This window comes from Nerophis ophidion, linkage group LG26 (assembly GCF_033978795.1).
Source record: "Nerophis ophidion isolate RoL-2023_Sa linkage group LG26, RoL_Noph_v1.0, whole genome shotgun sequence".
Lineage (NCBI taxonomy): Eukaryota > Metazoa > Chordata > Actinopteri > Syngnathiformes > Syngnathidae > Nerophis > Nerophis ophidion.
In genome coordinates, this window is record NC_084636.1 from 37,569,772 (window position 1) to 37,594,263 (window position 24,492).

Consider the following 24,492-nt stretch of genomic DNA (forward strand, 5'->3'; position numbering starts at 1 on the left):
ACCCGAGCAACAGGGAAAGTTGTTCACACAGTTAAAAAAACAAAGAAAACCAACAACACTAAATGTTTTGGGTATCCAAAAGGCCACCACTCATAAAATAGTTAAAATCCGTCCATCCATTTTCTACCACTTGTCCCTTATAGGGTTGCAGGGGGTGCTGGAGGCTATCTCAACAAGTCATACTTTTTATTTATTTTTATTTTCCTGGCTTGAATCTTTCATCGACTTCAGATCTGTCCGTTTATTATACATTTTTTTGTTTTAATGTTTTTGTTTGTTTGTTGGTTTTATGCCCTTTGGTCAAAGAAAACTTAGTTTTTTTATGACAAAAACACAAATGTTTACATTTTCCCCTAAAAATATTTCAAAGTGTAATATTTGATGCGAAGTAATTTTAGCCATTAAATATTTCAATAATTCATAACACTGATTTCGATTCATTATTATTTTTTGAGCAATGGACATTTTTTTTTAAATCCCCTAAAATTTGCATTTGTTTTTATTTTTTTTAGGTCAACATTAGATCTGTGTTGGTTTTTAATGTTTTTGTTGGTTTTATGCCCTTTGTGTCAAAGAAAATGTTGACAAAACACACAAAATATGTCATATTTTCCCTTAAAAATATTTCAAAGTGTAATAATTGACATGAAGTAATTGGAGCCTTAAATATGTCAATAATTCATAACAACATTCATTTTAATTCATTATGATGTTTCAGCAATGACATTTGAAAAAAATACCACTAGATTTTTGGGGTATTCAAAAGGGCCTCACTCATAAAACTGATTAAAATAAGTCACACTTAAAATGTTTTGTTATTGCATTTTTAACGCTTAAACCTTTTTTATCAACTTGAGATCTGCCCGTTGAAGTTTTCATAACTTTTTGTCTGTTTTTGTTTGTTGGTTTTATGTCCTTTCTGTCAAAGAAAACTTTGTTTTTCATGACAAAAACACACTAAAATATCTCCTAAAAATATTTCAAAGTGTAATATTTGATGCGAAGTAATTTTAGCCATTAAATATGTCAATAATTCATAACACTGATTTCGATTCATTATTATTTTTTGAGTAACGTACATTTTTTTTAAATCCCCTAAAATTCTCAGGGGCCATATATATATATATATATATATATATATATATATACATATATATATATATATATATATATATATATATATGTATGCATTTGTTTTTATTTTTTTTAGGTCAACTTTAGATCTGTGTTGGTTTTTGATGTTTTTGTTTGTTTTTTGTTGGTTTTATGCCCTTTCTGTCAAAGAAAATGTTGACAAAACACACAAAATATGTCATATTTTCCCCTAAAAATATTTCAAAGCGTAATAATTGACATGAAGTAATTGGAGCCTTAAATGTGTCAATAATTCCAAACAACATTCATTTTAATTCATTATGATGTTTCAGCAAAGACATTTGAAAAAAATACCACTACATTTTTGGGGTATTCAAAAGGGCCTCACTCATAAAAGTGATTAAAATAAGTCACACTTAAAACATGTTTTGTTATTGCATTTTTAACGCTTAAACCTGTTTTATCAACTTGAGATCTGCCCGTTGAAGTTTTCATAACTTTTTGTCTGTTTTTGTTTGTTGGTTTTATGTCCTTTCTGTCAAAGAAAACTTTGCTTTTCATATGACAAAAACACACTAAAATATCTCCTAAAAATATTTCAAAGTGTAATATTTGATGCGAAGTAATTTTAGCCATTAAATATGTCAATAATTCATAACATTGATTTCGATTCATTATTATTTTTTGAGCAACGTACATTTTCTTTAAATCCCCTAAAATTCTCAGGGGCCATATATATATATATATATATATATGTATGCATTTCTTTTTATTTTTTTAGGTCAACTTTAGATCTGTGTTGGTTTTTGATGTTTTTGTTTGTTTTTTGTTGGTTTTATGCCCTTTCTGTCAAAGAAAATGTTGACAAAACACACAAAATATGTCATATTTTCCCCTAAAAATATTTCAAAGCGTAATAATTGACATGAAGTAATTGGAGCCTTAAATATGTCAATAATTCATAACAGCATTCATTTTAATTCATTATGATGTTTCAGCAAAGACATTTGAAAAAAATACCACTACATTTTTGGGGTATTCAAAAGGGCCTCACTCATAAAAAGGATAAAAATAAGTCAGACTTAAAACATGTTTTGTTATTGCATTTTTAATGCTTAAACCTTTTTTATCAACTTGAGATCTGCCCGTTGAAGTTTTCATAACTTTTTGTCTGTTTTTGTTTGTTGGTTTTATGTCCTTTCTGTCAAAGAAAACTTTGTTTTTCATATGACAAAAACACACTAAAATATCTCCTAAAAATATTTCAAAGTGTAATATTTGATGCGAAGTAATTTTAGCCATTAAATATGTCAATAATTCATAACATTGATTTCGATTCATTATTATTTTTTGAGCAACGTACATTTTTTTTTAAATCCCCTAAAATTCTCAGGGGTCATATATATATATATATATATATATATATATATATATATATATGCATTTGTTTTTATTTTTTTAGGTCAACTTTAGATCTGTGTTGGTTTTTGATGTTTTTGTTTGTTTTTTGTTGGTTTTATGCCCTTTCTGTCAAAGAAAATGTTGACAAAACACACAAAATATGTCCCCCTAAAAATATTTCAAAGCGTAATAATTGACATGAAGTAATTGGAGCCTTAAATATGTCAATAATTCATAACAACATTCATTTTAATTCATTATGATGTTTCAGCAAAGACATTTGAAAAAAATACCACTACATTTTTGGGGTATTCAAAAGGGCCTCACTCATAAAAGTGATAAAAATAAGTCACACTTAAAACATGTTTTGTTATTGCATTTTTAACGCTTAAACCTTTTTTATCAACTTGAGATCTGCCCGTTGAAGTTTTCATAACTTTTTGTCTGTTTTTGTTTGTTGGTTTTATGTCCTTTCTGTCAAAGAAAACTTTGTTTTTCATATGACAAAAACACACTAAAATATCTCCTAAAAATATTTCAAAGTGTAATATTTGATGCGAAGTAATTTTAGCCATTAAATATGTCGATAATTCATAACATTGATTTTGATTCATTATTATTTTTTGAGCAATGCACATTTTTTTTAAATCCCCTAAAATTCTCAGGGGCCATATATATATATATATATATATATATGTATGCATTTGTTTTTATTTTTTTAGATCAACTTTAGATCTGTTGGTTTTTGATGTTTTTGTTTGTTTTTTGTTGGTTTTATGCCCTTTGTGTCAAAGAAAATGTTGACAAAACACACAAAATATGTCATATTTCCCCTTAAAAATATTTCAAAGCGTAATAATTGACATGAAGTAATTGGAGCCTTAAATATGTCAATAATTCATAACAACATTCATTTTAATTCATTATGATGTTTCAGCAATGACATTTGAAAAAAATACCACTACATTTTTGGGGTATTCAAAAGGGCCTCACTCATAAAAGTGATAAAAATAAGTCAGACTTAAAACATGTTTTGTTATTGCATTTTTAACGCCTAAATCTTTTTTATCAATTTGATATCTGCCCGTTGAAGTTTTCATAACTTTTTGTCCGTTTTTGTTTGTTGGTTTTATGTCCTTTCTGTCAAAGAAAACTTTGTTTTTCATGACAAAAACACACTAAAATATCTCCTAAAAATATTTCAAAGTGTAATATTTGATGTGATGTAAATGGAGCCTGAAATATGTCAATATTTATAACAACATTCATTTTAGCAATGACACTTTAAAGAAAATACCACTACATTTTTTGTCCAAAAGGGCCCCACTCATTAAAGTGATACAAATAAGTCATACTTTAAAATGTGTTTATAAATTTATTTTCAAAACTTAAATCTTTTAATCTCCTTCAGATCTGTTTGTTGATTATATGATTTTATCATTTGTGTATGTTTTTGTTTGTTGGTTTTGCCCACTTTGTGTCAAAGAAAACTTTGTTTTTATATGATAAACACACAAAATACGTAAACATTGTCCTCTAAAATTATTTCAAAGCGTAATAATTAGTAGGTGGAGCCTTAAATATGTCAATAATTCATAACAACATGTTTCAGCAATGACAGTTTAAAAAAATACCACTACATTTTTAGGGTATATAAAAGGCCCCACTCATAAAAGTGATACAATTAAATCATACTTTTAAAAATGTTTTAAATTTAATTTCAACACTTAAATCTTTTTATCAACTTCAAATTTTTCCATTGATTATGAAGTTTTTTTAATGTTTTTGTTTGTTGGTTTTATGTCCTTTCTGTAAAAAGAAAAAAAAACTTATTTTTTAATGACAAAAACACTCGAAATGTGTCATATTTTCCCCCTAAAAATTCATTAAGATGTTTCAGCAATAACAGTTTAAAGAAAATACCACTACATTTTTGGAGTATCCACTCATAAAAGTGATTAAAAAAAATAACTCGCACTTTAAAAACATTTTTATTTTATCTTATTTTTTTACTTTCAACGCTTCAATCTTTAAATCAACTTCTGATATATTCATTAATTATACGTTTCAATAGAAACATTTTTAAAGAAAACTTTGTTTTAATTATGACAAAAACACACTAAAATATCCCCTAAAAATATTTCAGAGTGTAATATTTGATGTAAAGTAATTGGAGCCTTAAATATGTCAATAATTCATGACAACATTATTTTTAACTCATTATGTTTCAGCAATGACAGTTTAAAGAAAACACCACTACATTTTTGGGGTATCTAAAAGGGCCCCACACATAAAGGTGTTAAAAATAAATTATACTTTTAAAAATGTTTTAAATTTATTTTCAACACTTAACATTTTTTTTATCAACTTCAAATCTATCCATTGATGACGTTTTTTTTTTTTTTAATGTTTTGGTTTGTTGGTTTTATGTCCTTCATGTCAAAGAAAACTTTGTTTTTTTATGACAAAACAAACAAAATATGTCATATTTTCCCCTAAAAATATTTCAAAGTGTAATAATTGCCATGAAGTAATTGGAGCCTTAAATATGTCAATAATTCATGACAACATTCATTTTAATTCATTATTATGTTTCAGCCATCAGTTTAAAGAAAACACCACTACATTTTTGGGGTATCCAAAAGAGCCACACTCATAAAAGTGAGAAAAAATTACTCATACTTATATCTATTTATTTTATTTTTTTTACTTTCAACGCTTCTATCTTTAATTTAACTTCCAATCTATTTGTTGATTATAAGTTTTCTTTGTTTGTTGGTTTTATGTCCTTTCTATCAAAGAAAACTATTTTTTTCTGACAAAAACAATCAAAATATGTCATATTTTCCCCTAAAAATATTTCAAAGTGTAATAATTGATATGAAGTAATTGGAGCCTTAAATATGTCAATAATTCATTACGAAGTTCATTTTAATTTATTATTATGTTTCAGCAATAACAGTTTAAAGAAAATACTACTACATGTTTGGAGTATCTAAAAAGGCCCCACTCATAAAAGTGACAAAAATAAGTCACACTAAAAACATTTTTTATTATTGCATTTTTAACGCTTAAATCTTTTTATAAACTTCAGATCTGCCTGTTGAAGTTTTCATCATTTTTTGTCTGTTTTGGTTTGTTGGTTTTATGTCCTTTCTGTCATATGACACAAACACACTTAAAAAGCCTCTAAAAAGATTTCAAAGTGTAATATTTGATGTGATGTAAATGGAGCCTTAAATATTTCAATATTCATAACAACATTAATTTTAGCAATGACAGTTTAAGGAAAATTCTACTACATGTTTGGAGTATCTAAAAGGGCCCCACTCATAAAAAGTGACAAAAATAAGTCACCCTAAAAACATTTTTTATTATTGCATTTTTAACGCTTAAATCTTTTTATTAACTTCAGATCTACCTGTTGAAGTTTTCATCATTTTTTGTCTGTTTTGGTTTGTTGGTTTTATGTCCTTTCTGTCATATGCCACAAACACACTTAAAAAGCCTCTAAAAAGATTTCAAAGTGTAATATTTGATTTGATGTAAATGGAGCCTTAAATATTTCAATATTCATAACATTAATTTTAGCAATGACAGTTTAAAGAAAATACTACTACATGTTTGGAGTATCTAAAAGGGCCCCACTCATAAAAAGTGACAAAAATAAGTCACACTAAAAACATTTTTTATTATTGCATTTTTAACGCTTCAATCTTTTTATTAACTTCAGATCTGCCTGTTGAAGTTTTCATCATTTTTTGTCTGTTTTGGTTTGTTGGTTTTATGTCCTTTCTGTCATATGACACAAACACACTTAAAAAGCCTCTAAAAAGATTTCAAAGTGTAATATTTGATGTGATGTAAATGGAGTCTTAAATATGTCAATTATTCATAACAACATTGATTATTTTATTATTATGTTGTAGCAATGACAGTTTAAAACAATACCACTCACTTGAAAAATATTTTTAATTTATTTTCAACACTTAAACCTTTTCATCAACTTCAAATCCATTTGTTAATTATGAAGTTTTTTTTAATGTTTTTGTTTGTTGGTTTTATGTCCTTATGGTCAAAGATAACTTTGTTTTTTTGTTGACAAAAACAATCAAAATATGTCATATTTTCCCCTAAAAATATTTCAAAGTGTAATAATTGATATGAAGTAATTGGAGTCTTAAATATGTCAATAATTCATTACGAAGTTCATTTTAATTTATTATTATGTTTCAGCAATAACAGTTTAAAGAAAATACTACTACATGTTTGGAGTATCTAAAAGGGCCCCACTCATAAAAAGTGACAAAAATAAGTCACACTAAAAACATTTTTTACTATTGCATTTTTAACGCTTAAATCTTTTTATTAACTTCAGATCTGCCTGTTGAAGTTTTCATCATTTTTTGTCTGTTTTGTTTTCTTGGTTTTATGTCCTTTCTGTCATATGACACAAACACACTTAAAAAGCCTCTAAAAAGATTTCAAAGTGTAATATTTGATGTGATGTAAATGGAGTCTTAAATATGTCAATTATTCATAACAACATTGATTATTTCATTATTATGTTTCAGCGATGACAGTTTAAAACAATACCACTCACTTGAAAAATATTTTTAATTTATTTTCAACACTTAAACCTTTTCATCAACTTCAAATCCATCTGTTAATTATGAAGTTTTTTTTAATGTTTTTGTTTGTTGATTTTATGTCCTTATGGTCAAAGATAACTTTGTTTTTTTGATGACAAAAACAATCAAAATATGTCATTTTTTCCCCTGAAATAATTTCAAAGTGTAATAATTGATATGAAGAAATTGGAGCCTTAAATATGTCAATAATTCATTATCATGTTTCAGCGATGACAGTTTAAAAAAATACCACTACATTTTTAGGGTATATAAAAGGGCCCCACTCACAAAAGTGTTCAAAATAAATTATACTTTCAAAAATGTTTTAAATGTATTTTCAACACTTAAATCTTAAATCAACTTCAAATCTATCCATTGATTGAGGTTTTAAAAAAAAAAAAATTATATATGTTTTTGTTTGTTGGTTTTTATATTCCTTTCTGTCAAAAATGACAAAAACACTCAAAATAAGTCATATTTTTCCTTAAAAATATTTCAAAGCGTAATAATTGATTTAAAGTAAGTGGACACTTACATACAACATTCTTTTTAATAGTTTCAGCGATGACAGATTAAAAAAATACCACTACATTTTTAGGGTATATAAAAGGGCCCCACTCACAAAAGTGTTCAAAATAAATTATACTTTCAAAAATGTTTTAAATGTATTTTCAACACTTAAATCTTAAATCACCTTCAAATCTATCCATTGATTGACGTTTTTTTTTTTTTTTTAATATGTTTTTGTTTGTTGGTTTTTATATTTCTTTCCGTCAAAAATGACAAAAACACTCAAAAAATGTCATATTTTTCCTTAAAAACATTTCAAAGCGTAACAATTCATTTAAAGTAAGTGGACACTTACATAAAACATTCTTTTTAATAGTTTCAGCGATGACAGTTTAAAAAAATACCACTAAATTTTTGGGGTATATAAAAGGGCCCCACTCATAAAAGTGTTCAAAATAAATTATACTTTCAAAATGTTTTAAATGTATTTTCAACACTTAAATCTTAAATCAACTTCAAATCTATCCATTTATTGACGTTTTTTTTATATATATGTTTTTGTTTGTTGGTTTTTATATTCCTTTCTGTCAAAAATGACAAAAACACTCCAAATATGTCATATTTTTCCTTAAAAATATTTCAAAGCGTAATAATTGATTTAAAGTAATTGGACACTTACATAAAACATTCTTTTTAATAGTTTCAGCGATGACAGTTTAAAAAAATACCACTACATTTTTAGGGTATATAAAAGGGCCCCACTCATAAAAGTGTTCAAAATAAATTATACTTTCAAAATGTTTTAAATGTATTTTCAACACTTAAATCTTAAATCAACTTCAAATCTATCCATTTATTGACGTTTTTTTTATATATATGTTTTTGTTTGTTGGTTTTTATATTCCTTTCTGTCAAAAATGACAAAAACACTCCAAATATGTCATATTTTTCCTTAAAAATATTTCAAAGCGTAATAATTGATTTAAAGTAATTGGACACTTACATAAAACATTCTTTTTAATAGTTTCAGCGATGACAGTTTAAAAAAATACCACTACATTTTTAGGGTATATAAAAGGGCCCCACTCACAAAAGTGTTCAAAATAAATCATACTTTCAAAAATGTTTTAAATTTATTTTCAACACTTAAATCTTAAATCAACTTCAAATCTATCCATTTATTGACGTTTTTTTTTTTTTTTAATATGTTTTTGTTTGTTGGTTTTTATATTCCTTTCTGTCAAAAATGACAAAAACACTCAAAATATGTCATATTTTTCCTTAAAAAAATTTCAAAGCGTAATAATTGATTCAAAGTAAGTGGACACTTACATACAACATTCTTTTTAATAGTTTCAGCGATGACAGTTTAAAAAAATACCACTACATTTTTAGGGTATATAAAAGGGCCCCACTCACAAAAGTGTTCAAAATAAATTATACTTTCAAAAATGTTTTAAATGTATTTTCAACACTTAAATCTTAAATCACCTTCAAATCTATCCATTGATTGACGTTTTTTTTTTTTTTTTAATATGTTTTTGTTTGTTGGTTTTTATATTTCTTTCTGTCAAAAATGACAAAAACACTCAAAATATGTCATATTTTTCCTTAAAAATATTTCAAAGCGCAACAATCGATTTAAAGTAATTGGACACTTACATAAAACATTCTTTTTAATAGTTTCAGCGATGACAGTTTAAAAAAATACCACTACATTTTTTGGGTATATAAAAGGGCCCCACTCACAAAAGTGTTCAAAATAAATTATACTTTCAAAAATGTTTTAAATTTATTTTCAACACTTAAATCTAATATCAACTTCAAATCTATCCATTGATTGACGTTTTTTGTTTTTTTTATATGTTTTTGTTTGTTGGTTTTTATATTCCTTTCTGTCAAAAATGACAAAAACACTCAAAATATGTCATATTTTTCCTTAAAAATATTTCAAAGCGTAATAATTGATTTAAAGTAAGTGGACACTTACATACAACATTCTTTTTAATAGTTTCAGCGATGACAGTTTAAAAAAATACCACTACATTTTTAGGGTATATAAAAGGGCCCCACTCACAAAAGTGTTCAAAATAAATCATACTTTCAAAAATGTTTTAAATTTATTTTCAACACTTAAATCAACTTCAAATCTATCCATTTATTGACGTTTTTTTTTTTTTAATATGTTTTTGTTTGTTGGTTTTTATATTCCTTTCTGTCAAAAATGACAAAAACACTCAAAATATGTCATATTTTTCCTTAAAAATATTTCAAAGCGTAATAATTGATTTAAAGTAAGTGGACACTTACATACAACATTCTTTTTAATAGTTTCAGCGATGACAGTTTAAAAAAATACCACTACATTTTTAGGGTATATAAAAGGGCCCCACTCACAAAAGTGTTCAAAATAAATTATACTTTCAAAAATGTTTTAAATGTATTTTCAACACTTAAATCTTAAATCACCTTCAAATCCATCCATTGATTGACGTTTTTTTTTTTTTTTTAATATGTTTTTGTTTGTTGGTTTTTATATTTCTTTCCGTCAAAAATGACAAAAACACTCAAAAAATGTCATATTTTTCCTTAAAAACATTTCAAAGCGTAACAATTCATTTAAAGTAAGTGGACACTTACATAAAACATTCTTTTTAATAGTTTCAGCGATGACAGTTTAAAAAAATACCACTAAATTTTTGGGGTATATAAAAGGGCCCCACTCATAAAAGTGTTCAAAATAAATTATACTTTCAAAATGTTTTAAATGTATTTTCAACACTTAAATCTTAAATCAACTTCAAATCTATCCATTTATTGACGTTTTTTTTATATATATGTTTTTGTTTGTTGGTTTTTATATTCCTTTCTGTCAAAAATGACAAAAACACTCCAAATATGTCATATTTTTCCTTAAAAATATTTCAAAGCGTAATAATTGATTTAAAGTAATTGGACACTTACATAAAACATTCTTTTTAATAGTTTCAGCGATGACAGTTTAAAAAAATACCACTACATTTTTAGGGTATATAAAAGGGCCCCACTCACAAAAGTGTTCAAAATAAATCATACTTTCAAAAATGTTTTAAATTTATTTTCAACACTTAAATCTTAAATCAACTTCAAATCTATCCATTGATTGACGTTTTTTTTTATATATGTTTTTGTTTGTTGGTTTTTATATTTCTTTCTGTCAAAAATGACAAAAACACTCAAAATATGTCATATTTTTCCTTAAAAATATTTCAAAGCGTAATAATTCATTTAAAGTAAGTGGACACTTACATAAAACATTCTTTTTAATAGTTTCAGCGATGACAGTTTAAAAAAATACCACTACATTTTTAGGGTATATAAAAGGGCCCCACTCACAAAAGTGTTCAAAATAAATTATACTTTCAAAAATGTTTTACATTTATTTTCAACACTTAAATCTTATATCAACTTCAAATCTATCCATTGATTGACGTTTTTTGTTTTTTTTATATGTTTTTGTTTTTTTGGTTTTTATATTTCTTCCTGTCAAAAATGACAAAAACACTCCAAATATGTCATATTTTTCCTTAAAAATATTTCAAAGCGTAATAATTGATTTAAAGTAAGTGGACACTTACATACAACATTCTTTTTAATAGTTTCAGCGATGACAGTTTAAAAAAATACCACTACATTTTTAGGGTATATAAAAGGGCCCCACTCACAAAAGTGTTCAAAATAAATTATACTTTCAAAAATGTTTTAAATTTATTTTCAACACTTAAATCTTAAATCAACTTCAAATCCATCCATTGATTGATGTTTGTTTTTTTTTTTTATATGTTTTTGTTTGTTGGTTTTTATATTCCTTTCTGTCAAAAATGACAAAAACACTCAAAATATGTCATATTTTTCCTTAAAAATATTTCAAAGCGTAACAATCGATTTAAAGTAATTGGACACTTACATACAACATTCTTTTTAATAGTTTCAGCGATGACAGTTTAAAAAAATACCACTACATTTTTAGGGTATATAAAAGGGCCCCACTCACAAAAGTGTTCAAAATAAATTATACTTTCAAAAATGTTTTAAATGTATTTTCAACACTTAAATCTTAAATCAACTTCAAAACTATCCATTTATTGACGTTTTATTTTTATATATGTTTTTGTTTGTTGGTTTTTATATTCCTTTCAGTCAAAAATGACAAAAACACTCAAAATATGTCATATTTTTCCTTAAAAATATTTCAAAGCGTAATAATTGATTTAAAGTAATTGGACACTTACATACAACATTCTTTTTAATAGTTTCAGCGATGACAGTTTAAAAAAATACCACTACATTTTTAGGGTATATAAAAGGGCCCCACTCACAAAAGTGTTCAAAATAAATTATACTTTCAAAATTGTTTTAAATTTATTTTCAAAACTTAAATCTTATATCAACTTTGAATCTATCCATTGATTGACGTTTTTTTTTTTTTTTTAATATATGTTTTTGTTTGTTGGTTTTTATATTCCTTTCTGTCAAAAATGACAAAAACACTCAAAATAAGTCATATTTTTCCTTAAAAATATTTCAAAGCGTAATAATTGATTTAAAGTAATTGGACACTTACATACAACATTCTTTTTAATAGTTTCAGCGATGGCAGTTTGAAAAAATACCACTACATTTTTTGGGTATATAAAAGGGCCCCACTCATAAAAGTGTTCAAAATAAAATATACTTTCAAAAATGTTTTAAATTTATTTTCAACACTTAAATCTTAAATCAACTTCAAATCTATCCATTGATTGACGTTTTTTGTTTTTTTTATATGTTTTTGTTTGTTGGTTTTTATATTCCTTTCTGTCAAAAATGACAAAAACACTCAAAATATGTCATATTTTTCCTTAAAAATATTTCAAAGCGTAATAATTGATTTAAAGTAATTGGACACTTACATACAACATTCTTTTTAATAGTTTCAGCGATGACAGTTTAAAAAAATACCACTACATTTTTAGGGTATATAAAAGGGCCCCACTCACAAAAGTGTTCAAAATAAATTATACTTTCAAAAATGTTTTAAATTTTATTTTCAACACTTAAATCTTAAATCAACTTCAAATCTATCCATTTATTGACGTTTTTTTTATATATATGTTTTTGTTTGTTGGTTTTTATATTCCTTTCTGTCAAAAATGACAAAAACACTCAAAATATGTCATATTTTTCCTTAAAAATATTTCAAAGCGTAATAATTGATTTAAAGTAAGTGGACACTTACATAAAACATTCTTTTTAATAGTTTCAGCGATGACAGTTTAAAAAAATACCACTACATTTTTAGGGTATTTAAAAGGGCCCCACTCACAAAAGTGTTCAAAATAAATTATTCTTTCAAAAATGTTTTAAATTTATTTTCAACACTTAAATCTTAAATCAACTTCAAATCCATCCATTGATTGACGTTTTTTTTTTTTTTTTATATGTTTTTGTTTGTTGGTTTTTATATTCCTTTCTGTCAAAAATGACAAAAACACTCAAAATATGTCATATTTTTCCTTAAAAATATTTCAAAGCGTAATAATTGATTTAAAGTAAGTGGACACTTACATACAACATTATTTTTAATAGTTTCAGCAATGACAGTTTAAAGAAAATACTACTACATTTTTGGAGTATCCAAAAGGGCCTCACTCATAAAAGTGATAAAAAAATGACTTATACTTTAAAATGTGTTTACTTTTAACGCTTCAACCTTTAAATCAACTTCGGATCTACCCTTTTATTATAAGTTTGTTGATTTTATGCTCTTTGTGTCAAAGTAAACTTTTTTTTTAATGACAAAAACACTCAAAATATGTCATTTTCCCTTTAAAAATATATCAAAGTGGAATATTAGATTAATTGCAACCTTGAATAATAATTAATAACACAGATTTTGATTCATTATCATTTTTGAGGACAGTTAAGAAGAAAAAACAGCCTGCATGGCTGCTTTGTGTTATTTTTAGTCAACGTTGCACCTTGTTCTCCTTGCATTTGTGAATTGTGAAGTGAATTATATTTATATAGCGCTTTTCTCAAGTGACTCAAAACGCTTTACATAGTGACACCCAATATCTAAGTTACATTTAAACCAGTGTGGGTGGCACTGGGAGCAGGTGGGTAAAGTGTCTTGCCCAAGGACACAACGGCAGTAACTAGGATGGCACAAGCGGGAATCGAACTTGCAACCCTCAAGTTGCTGGCACGGCCACTCTACCAACCGAGCTATGCCGCCCCATTTCACCTGTTTGCTCTTTTATTCCACTTGTTGACCTTTTTTATTTCCACACTATTTGAGACAGTCAGCCAGACGTTGGCGTGGAGTAAAGTGCAAAGTTGTGCTGGTGTCAACCCGGCAGCATGAGGCGCATCATTAAAAAGGCTGGGAGTGTCTCGCCCTGCAACATGGGGCTGTGCTCTGGCTGACACAGGAGTGCCGTCATTACACGCCGGCGCCGGCACAAATTGTCCGGGACCAAGTGCGACTATTTACTGGCACGTCACGTAAGCCGAGTGTGCCTAATGTGCCTATTAGTTTGTTGGCACCCTAATGGTGCACAATGATTGGGAGGTGGCGGCACGGCACCATCTGGGGGCACCAGCGGGAAGGGCTCGCAGCAAAGAGGCGCAGGTTTGGAAAGAAAAGGAGAAAGTTGCGGACGTTGATGAGAAAACATTATTGAAAATGTTGCGTTCCTAATTAACCTTCAAGCTCGTCAGCCACGATCAATACTTTTTTTTTTTTTTTCCTAATTGAGCCGGAGTAATTATCCACCGTATTCATCTCGTTAATGAAAGTATGTTCCAATACGCCCGCGGACAAACTGATAATTGAGTTCTAGTCTCTCTCTCTCTCCGAGCTCTTTGTGGACGGTGGCTACGCGCCGCTGGAGCGTTCAGGGCATTCATGGCAGACCTCCCCCCTCATGCCCCCCCCCGCCTGCCTTGAGTCGTCCCAGCAGTGTTGGTAAGTGCACCTTGATGAGCGACACGCCGCCATTACTGGGAAGAATGTTTGCGTGGGATGAAGGAGGACATACTTCCCTCCTAATGGCTGACTTTTCAAAACAACGCTTTTTAGTCAAGTGTTCACTTCAGTTTCATTCAGCTATTTTTTTTTATTTTCAAAAATTTTAATTAAAAAACTCATTTCTGTTACATTCAGTCCCACATCCTAAATTGTTTGCAATTTAATCACTCCAATGTGTTAATGTCATCTTGCTATTAGCATAAATGCCATGTATTTACCAATTATTTGCTAAATACTTACTCATGTTACCTAAATTGTTTGCTGTTCAATCACTCCAATGTGTTTAGTGTCAACTTATTAGCAGAACTCCCATGTATTTGCCAATAATTTGTTAAAAACTCACTCCTGTTGTATAAATTATTTACTGTTCAATCACTCCAATGTGTTTAGTGTCAACTTATTAGCAGAAATGCCATGTATTTGGCGATTATTTGCTAAAAACTCACTCCTGTTACCTAAATTGTTTACTGTTCAATCACTCCAATGTGTTTAGTGTCAACATGCTATTCGCAGCAATATTATGTATTTCATGTATTTGCCAATCATTTGCTAAAAACTCACTCCTGTTACTTAACTTGTTTGCTGTTCAATAACTCCAATGTGCTTAGTGTCAACAAGCTATTGTCAGAAATTGCCATGTATTTCATGTATTTGCCAATTATTACCTTAAAAAAAACACTCCTGTTACCACCTAAATTGTTTGCTGTTCTATCACTCCAATGTCTTTAGTGTTAACTTTCTGTTAGTGGAAATGCCGTGTAATTTCCAAATATTTGCTAAAAACTCACTCCTGTTATCTAAATTATTAACTGTTCAATCACTCCACTGTGTTTAGTGTCAATTTGCTCTTATCAGAAATGCCATGTATTTCATGTATTTGCCAATTATTGGCTAAGAACTCACTACTGTTACTTAAATTGTTTGCTGTTCAATCACTTCAATGTGGTTAGTGTCAACATGCTATTTGCAGAAATACTATGTATTTCATGTATTTGCCAATTATTGGCTAAGAACTCACTCTTGTTACCTAAATTGTTTACTGTTCAATCACTCTAATGTGTTTAGTGTCAACTTATTAGCAGAAATACCATGTATTTGGCGATTATTTGCTAAAAACTCACTCCTGTTACCTAAATTGTTTACTGTTCAATCACTCCAATGTGTTTAGTGTCAACATGCTATTCGCAGAAATACTATGTATTTCATGTATTTGCCAATTATTTGCTAAAACCTCACTACTGTTACTTAAATTGTTTGCTGTTCAATCACTCCAATGTGTTTAGTGTCAACAAGCTATTGTCAGAAATTGCCATGAATTTCATGTATTTGCCAATTATTACCTTAAAAAAAAATCACTCCTGTTACCACCTAAATTGTTTGCTGTTCTATCACTCCAATGTCTTTAGTGTCAACTTTCTGTTAGTGGAAATGCCGTGTAATTTCCAAATATTTGCTAAAAACTCACTCCTGTTATCTAAATTATTAACTGTTCAATCACTCCAATGTGTTTAATGTCAATTTGCTCTTATCAGAAATGCCATGTATTTCATGTATTTGCCAATTATTGGCTAAGAACTCACTCTTGTTACCTAAATTGTTTACTGTTCAATCACTCCAATGTGTTTTAAGCTTTAAAAACTCACTTCTGTTACTTTCATTCTTGTTACCCCTTTTTTTCTGCGGGAGGGGGGGGGGGTTATGTGAAACAATTTAATGTCTTTAGTGTGATAATGTTTTTACGAATCATGGTTAAATGTCATGTATTTGGTAATGACATTCATTTAAACTCATTTCTGTTACTTTCAGTCCTATTACCTATTTGGTTTAGTTGAAACAATGTAATGTTTTTAGTGTCAACATGCTATCATGAATGCCAGGTGGTTAAATGTCATGTATTTGGTAATGACATTCATTTAAACTCATTTCTGTTACTTTCAGTCCTGTTACCTATTTGGTTTAGTTGAAACAATGTAATGTTTTTAGTGTCAACATGCTATCATGAATGCCAGGTGGTTAAATGTCATGTATTTGGTAATGACATTCATTTAAACTCATTTCTGTTACTTTCAGTCCTGTTACCTATTTGGTTTAGTTGAAACAATGTAATGTTTTTAGTGTCAACATGCTATCATGAATGCCAGGTGGCTAAATGTCATGTATTTGCTACTTCTACGCCAAAAACCCACTCCTGTTACTTTCAGTCCTGTTACCTAATTGTTTTTGTTGAAACTATGTAATGTATTCACATTTTTTTATGTTATTTATTTTTTTAAATCATTTTATTGTTGTATGTCTGTATATTTTTTTCCACCTAACTTGCATAGCACTTTAGGGTTGCTAAAGCTCTTATTTTGATGGTGCTTTCTAAACAAACTTTGGCTAATAATTACATAATCAAACAAAAAAAAAAGAGTTGATTGCTGTGAAATATAAAGGTAATTTATGGCAACGTCACAGTACAATTTGCTAAGAGTACTATTTTTTTTTTATTGTACAAAATACTGTGAAATCCTGCATCCAAACGAAAAAAAAAAACATTGGAGTGGATGACATGCATTGAATTCAAGAAATAAATCATCAACAACCATGACAGAGCGTAGAGCTTGCTAACTTGGTAGCAGTGCAGGTCTGCATCGTACTGGAGCAGAACGAGTCGCCGGCCAAGGACGTTAAAAATAAAATCTAAACTGCCAACGTGCATCCATGACAATATGGAGAAGCTGCGGATGGTGTGTTTGACAGAGAAGCAGCCAAAGTCCACTCTCCAATGTAAATACTGTATATAATTACATTACATCATAAAATTTAATTTCTCGCATCGTTTTTCTGACAAGCTTTGATTTGAATTCATCTCAATGGGCGATACGAATTTTCCACGGAACCAATTAATGTCGTATGGCGAGGTACGACTGTAGTGGGAAGATGAAGGACACGAGACACGATCTTCTCTTAAGAGACAATTTTCTACTCGGGGTGTCCCGACACAACTTTTGCCACTTCCGATACCATACCGATATAAACCGAGTCTTGAATTTCAGCCGATACTGATCCGATATCAGCATGGATCATACATACTATCATTATTTCGCAGCATGAAATGAGTCAAACCTACTACTAATAACCGTCTGGTATGGACTTATGCTGTCTTTTAGTTGAAGTGGAGTGGTTAAGGCCACGATAATTCATTAAGTTAAGCAAATTGAATGACGCGGACACGTTTGTTACTAGATACGTGTAAACAATATGCAACTATAGACATGAAAAACTTATGTTGACACTGCGATACCGTGCTATGATTATTACGTGTGTGCTTAGCTGTTGTGTAGCTGCGAGTAGCCTAGAATGTTTACCATTGCAAGCCGATGTCATCCGATACTTGTTTTGCCGATATCAGACCAATATCGACATTGGATGGAGAAGCGTCGTCATACGGTGAAGAACTAGTCCATTTAATGAGTGTGTGTGTGGACTTATGCTGTCTTTCAGTTGAAGTGGAGTGGTTAAGGCCACCATAATTCATTAAGTTAAGCAAATTGAATGACGCGGACACGTTTGTTACGTGAAAGCATAATGCAACTATAGTCATTTAAAACGTGTTTATATTGACCATGCAGTATTGTGCTATGATTATTACGTGTGCTATAGTGTGCTTAGCTGTTGTGTAGCCGCTAGTAGTCTATAGCCTATAATGTTCACCATTTGTGAATAACTTGACTGAAAACAAAAAGTAAACACGCTGTTGAACTGCTTGTATCGCACATTTGGTATGCAAGCCGATATCATCCAAAACTTGTTTTGCTGATATCTGACCAATATCGATATTGGATGGAGAAGTGTCCTTCTCATGATGGTTCGTGTGAGACACACCACTGAATTGGTGCCATTTGTCACCTCAGAAAAGAAAAAGTACAATGAAATGGTAGAAGTTCTTGTCATCAAAGTGTCCTGCACATTGATCTGATTGCATATATATATATATATATATATATATATATATATATATATATATATATATATATATCAAAAGTGAAATATAATCATGAAAAAAAAAACGGTTTAATTCACACGTTCGTCATGTCTCTGGATTTGACTCAGTCCTGTTACCTAACACAAAGTGGACTAGTCCACAGGAAGTTGCATCATCACATTATCTGCAGGGCACGGGAAGAACAAAAGTAGGTTCACTAGTTTATTTTGTTTTCTTAAAAATCTCAGCTCAGTCCTGTTACCTTAATTGCTTTTTTACTGTTGAATCACTGTCATGTGTTTGTCATCATGCTGTTAACATGTCATGGTACTAAATGTCATGTATGTGCTAGTTCTGTGCTGAAACCAACTCCTGTTACTTTCAGTCCTGTTACCTGTTTTTTTTTGGGGGGGGGGGGGGGGGGGGGGTTGAATCATCCCGTCAACATGCTGTTAGCATTAATGTCATGTGGCTATAAGTTATGTATTTGCTAATTCTACGACAAAAAACTCACACCTATGACATTCAGTCCTGTTACCTAACTTGTTTAATGTTGACACACATAGGTGTTATCAGCAAAGATGCCTTGTGGCTATATCTATTGTATTTGCTAATCCAATGCTTAATACTCACTCCTGTTACCTATCATTTTTTGTTGAAACAGTGTAATCTTTTTTTGTGTCAACATGCTATGAGCATAAATTCCCTGTAGATATATTTTATTTTCTAAAAACTCACTCCTGTTACCTAAATTATTTTTTGTTGAAATACTAATGTTTACATGCTAATAGCATTAATGTTACCTTTCAATATTTGTGTATTTGCGCATTCTATGCTTGATAACTCACTCCTGTTACTTTCAGTCCTGTTGCCCAATTGTTTTTTGTTGTACCAATGACATGATTTAATGTCAACATTTTACTAGCATAAATGCCATCACGAAATTTTATACATTTTAAAATGCTATGCTTAAGACCTTACTCCTGTTACTTTCAGTCCTGTTACCTTATATTTCTTGTTGAAAAAAAAAGTTTTTACTGTCAAATGGCAAGGATTCAATGTTTACTTATTAGTATAAGTAAAAATTTAATCATTTCCATTGTTACAACAAAAAACATAGGTAACAAAACTGAAAGTAACAGGAGTGAGTTATTATGCTCGTTCTGTGCTTAATTCACTCCTGTTACATGATTGTTGTCAGTTGTAACAATGGAAACACTTTATAAGTAAACATTGAATCCTTTCCATTGTTACAATAAAAATACGATTAGGTAACAGGACTGAAAGTAACAGGAGTGACTTACTAAGCATAAAACGAGCAAAATTAGGATTTAGTGTCAACATTTCATTAGCATTAATGCCATCACAAAATTTAATGCATTTTTAAATGCTATGCTTAAAATTGTATTCCTGTTACTTTCAGTCCTGTTACCTATTATTTTTTTGTTGAAACAAAATAATGGTTTTAGTGTCAACATGTTATTAGCGTAAATGCCCTGTGGCTATATTTTCTTTTCTAAAAACTCACCCCTGTTCCCTAAATTAGTTTTGGTTGAAACACTTGTTTACATGCTATTAGCATTAATGTTATAGTCAATATTTTGTGTATTTGCGCCTTCTATGCTTAATAACTCAGTCCTGCTACCTGTTTTTTGTTTGTTTAATCAGTCTGTCAACATGCTGTTAGCATAAATGCCATGTGGCTATAAATTACGTTTTTGCTAATTCTATGCTAAAAAACTCACACCTGTTACTTTAAGTCCTGTTGCCTAACTCGTTTAATGTTGGAACAACATAATGTGTTTTGTGTCGACATGTTATCAGCAAAGATGCCTTGTGGCTACATTTACTGTATTTGCTAATCCTATGCTTAAAGCTCACTCCTGTTACCTATTAGTTTTTGGTGGAACAATGTGGTGTTTTAGTGTCAACATGTTACTAGCATAGATGCCCTGTGTTTATATTATATTTGATAAAAAGTCACTCCTGTTACCTAAATTACTTTTTTTCAAACCCTATTAGCAATAATGTTATCCGTCAATATTTTGTGTATTTGCCCCTCCTATGCTTAATAACTCACTCATGTTACTTTCAGTCCTGTTACCCAATAGTGTTTTTTGTTATCACAATGGAAATGATTCTATGTTTACTTATACTTTTAAGTAAACATTTTAATCCTTTCTATTGTGACAACAACAAAAAAACATTAGGTAACAGGACCAAAAGTAACAGGAGTGAGTTATTAAGCATAGACCAAGCAAAATTAGGATTTAGTGTCAACATTTTATTAGCATAAATTCCATCAAAATGTTTAATGGATTTTCAAATGTTGTGCTTAAAATCTTACTCCTGTTACTGTCAGTCCTGTTACCTATGTTTTTGTTGTTGAAACAATGTCATGTTTTTAGTGTCAACATGCTATTAGAAAAAAATCCCTGTGGCTATATTTTCTCTTCTGAAAACTCATTCCTGTTACCTAAATTACTTTTTATTGTAACTTAACTAAATACTAAATTAATTAGCATAAATGTCATTTGTCAACATTTAGTGCTTATGTTCGTTGTATGCTTAAAAACTCACTCCAGTTACTTTCAGTCATGTTACCTAATAGTGTTTTTGTTGTAACAATGTAAAGTTCTGCGATGAGGAGGCAACTTGTACAGGGTGTACCCCGCCAACCCGTAAGGGACAAGTGGTAGAACATGGATGGATGGGCAACGTAAAGTTTTTAGTGTCAACATGTTATTAGCAGAAATGCCATGACAATATTTAATGCATTTCTAAATGCTATGCTTAATATCTCCCTCATGTTACTTTCAGTCATGTTACTTATTATTTTTTGTTGAAACAATGTAACGTTTTAGTCAACATGTTATTAGCATGAATGCCATCGCAATTTTTTATTGCATTTTCAAATTCTATGCATAATAACTCACTCACGCTACTATTAGTCCTGTTACCTAATAGTGTTTTTGTTGAAACTATTTTATGTATTGAGTGCCCATTCTATCCATCCATCCATTTCCTACCGCTTATTCCCTTTGGGGTCGCGGGGGGCGCTAGTGCCTATCTCAGCTACAATCGGGCAGAAGGCGGCGTACACCCTGGACAGGTCGCCACTTCATCGCAGATGTATTGAGTGTTTACATGTTATTTGCATAAATGTCACCCATCAATATTCAATGTATTTAGTAATTATATGCTTAGTAACTCACTCCAGGTACTTTCAGTCCTGTTACCTAATGTTTTTGTAGTTGTTGAAAGTACTATCAGTCCTGTTACCTAATGTTTTTTTTTGTTGAAACTACTATCAGTCCTGTTACTTAATGAGGTTATTTGTTGTTGAAACTATCTGTCCTTTTACCTAATGCTTTTTGGTTTTTAAACTACTATCAGTCCTGTTACGTAATGTTTTTGTTGTTGAAACTACATCTGTCCTGTTACCTAATGTTTTTTCTCCTTGAAACTATCAGTCTTGTTACCTTACGTTTTTTGTTGAAACAACCATCAGTCCTGTTACTTAAAGTTTTTTGTTGCTGAAACTACTATCAGTCCTGTTACCTTACGTTTTTTGTTGAAACTACTAACAGTCCTGTTACCTAATGTTTTTGTTGTTGAAACTACTATGAGTCCTGTTACCTAATGTTTTGTTGTTGAAACTACTATCAGTCCTGTGATCTAATGTTTTTGTTGTTGAAACTACTCAGTCCTGTTACCTTACATTTTTTGTTGGAACTACTAACAGTCCTGTTACCTAATGTTTTTTGTTGTTGAAACTACTATGAGTCCTGTTACCTAATGTTTTGTTGTTGAAACTACTATCAGTCCTGTTACCTAATGTTTTTTGTTGTTGAAACTACTATGAGTCCTGTTACCTAATGTTTTGTTGTTGAAACTACTATCAGTCCTGTGATCTAATGTTTTTGTTGTTGAAACTACTCAGTCCTGTTACCTTACGGTTTTTGTTGAAACTACTAACAGTCCTGTTACCTAATGTTTTATGTTGTTGAAACTACTATGAGTCCTGTTACCTAATGTTTTGTTGTTGAAACTACTATCAGTCCTGTGATCTAATGTTTTTGTTGTTGAAACCACTCAGTCCTGTTACCTAGTGTTTTTGCTGTTGAAACTACTCAGTCCTGTTACCTAATGTTTTTTGTTGTTGAAACTACTATCATTCCTGTTACTTATTGAGGTTATTTTTTGTTGAAACTACTATTTGTCCTGTTACCTAATGCTTTTTGTTGTTGAAACTACTATTTGTCCTGTTACCTAATGCTTTTTGTTGTTGAAACTACAATCAGTCCTGTTACCTAATGTTTTTCTCTTTGAAACTACTACCAGTCCTGTTACTTAATGAGGTTATTTGTTGTTGAAACTACTATCAGTCTTGTTACCTGTTTTTTGTTGTTGAAACTACTATCAGTCTTGTTACCTGTTTTTTGTTGTTGAAACTACAATCAGTCCTGTTACCTAATGTTTTTCTCTTTGAAACTACTATCAGTCATGTTACTTAATGAGGTTATTTGTTGTTGAAACTACTATCAGTCTTGTTACCTGTTTTTTGTTGTTGAAACTACTATCAGTCTTGTTACCTGTTTTTTGTTTTGGAAACTACTATCAGTCCTGTCAGCATCTAAGGCACCTTGTCAACAAGGAGACACAGGTGGGTGAGTATGACTGAGAAAGGCAACAAATGGCACTGATTCAGTGGCATGAGGTGCTAGCTGAGCACCAAGGGCATGCAGTGATAGTTGGTCCCAGTGTGTAGAAATAGGAGGTGTACAAAAGTCCCCAGCATGAGATTTTTAGCCATTTTCAAAAGTGTCTAGAGAGATCCTGTGGCAGCGCAACAAGGCATGAAGAGTTTCCTGTCAGCCTGCGACTTTCAGTTTCAGTTTCAGTCTGCTGCTTCTCAGCTGGCTTTGGGGTATATCTTCTCGTAGAAGAAGCTCTGGGCGAGCGCCAAGAGTTCGCCGTCCTTCTCCCGGACGGCGTGGGCGCGCACAAACTGGAAGTGCTCCAGCGCAAACTCGTAGAACTCGTTCTCCAGCTTCCAGACTTTGGACTGCTGCAGCTTGGCGGTGGTCTCCTTGGCGGGGGGCTTCTTCTCCGTGGTCTTACGCAGGTGGGACTTATTGCCTGGGGGACACAAGAGGCGTTGATGGCCACCAAGCAGAACGGATCCAGGATGAAGGTATGGCCTTTGTTCACATGATGGATGGGGGCACTGTTCCACTACTCAACAGCAGAGAGTGCCAGGCATCTACTAGGGAAGGGGGGCCCAAACTTTTTCCACTGAGGGCCACAGACTGACTAATCAAAGCATTTTGGTGGTTTTCACCTTCAAAACCTCTACAAGAAATGTTTTTTTGTTTTTTTTTAAATAATATAACATTTCGATGAAAATTTCGTTACGATACAATTTTTTTAAATTTACTTTAAGACAGTCGAAGAGCCAAAACCTAACTGAAAAGCGAACACTTAGCACACTGGCCAGATAGCTTCAACCAACAATAAATATGCGCGGGAGACAAAAGCTAACATGCTAGCCACAGCTAGCATTACTGAAATACCAAAATATATACCACTAAAGCTGCTAAAGTAGCTTCAATTGGTAGCATTCAACAATGCTAACTGTAACAGGCGAGATAGGTTACTAAGGTGTGAACCTGGAAAAAAATATGAAATATGCTAGCACGCTAATGTTAGCATGCATCAAGGACCAAAATTATTAGCTAATAGAAGCTAGCATGCTAAAAATGCTATGTTGACATGCTAACAATAGCGTGCTTACATTTAGCATTATTGAAATGACAAAATACTCAACGATGGTG

The 24,492-nt window shown here is 30.5% G+C and overlaps 1 protein-coding gene across 7 annotated transcripts in view; it reads right to left on the minus strand.

Moving 5' to 3' along the window:
• Positions 1-24,492, minus strand: part of LOC133543879 (heparan sulfate 2-O-sulfotransferase 1-like) — a 130,757-nt gene that overhangs the window by 88,365 nt on the left and 17,900 nt on the right. Inside the window, exon 7 of one of the 7 annotated variants that reach the window (XM_061888759.1) lies at positions 17,151-23,797. The exons of the other annotated variants lie outside the window; for them this stretch is intronic. Within the exon in view, the coding sequence (XP_061744743.1) occupies positions 23,571-23,797 (227 nt within the window). The 3' untranslated portion in view covers positions 17,151-23,570. Of the gene's footprint in view, positions 1-17,150; positions 23,798-24,492 lie in introns of those variants that run through there. 7 annotated transcript variants of the gene reach the window in all.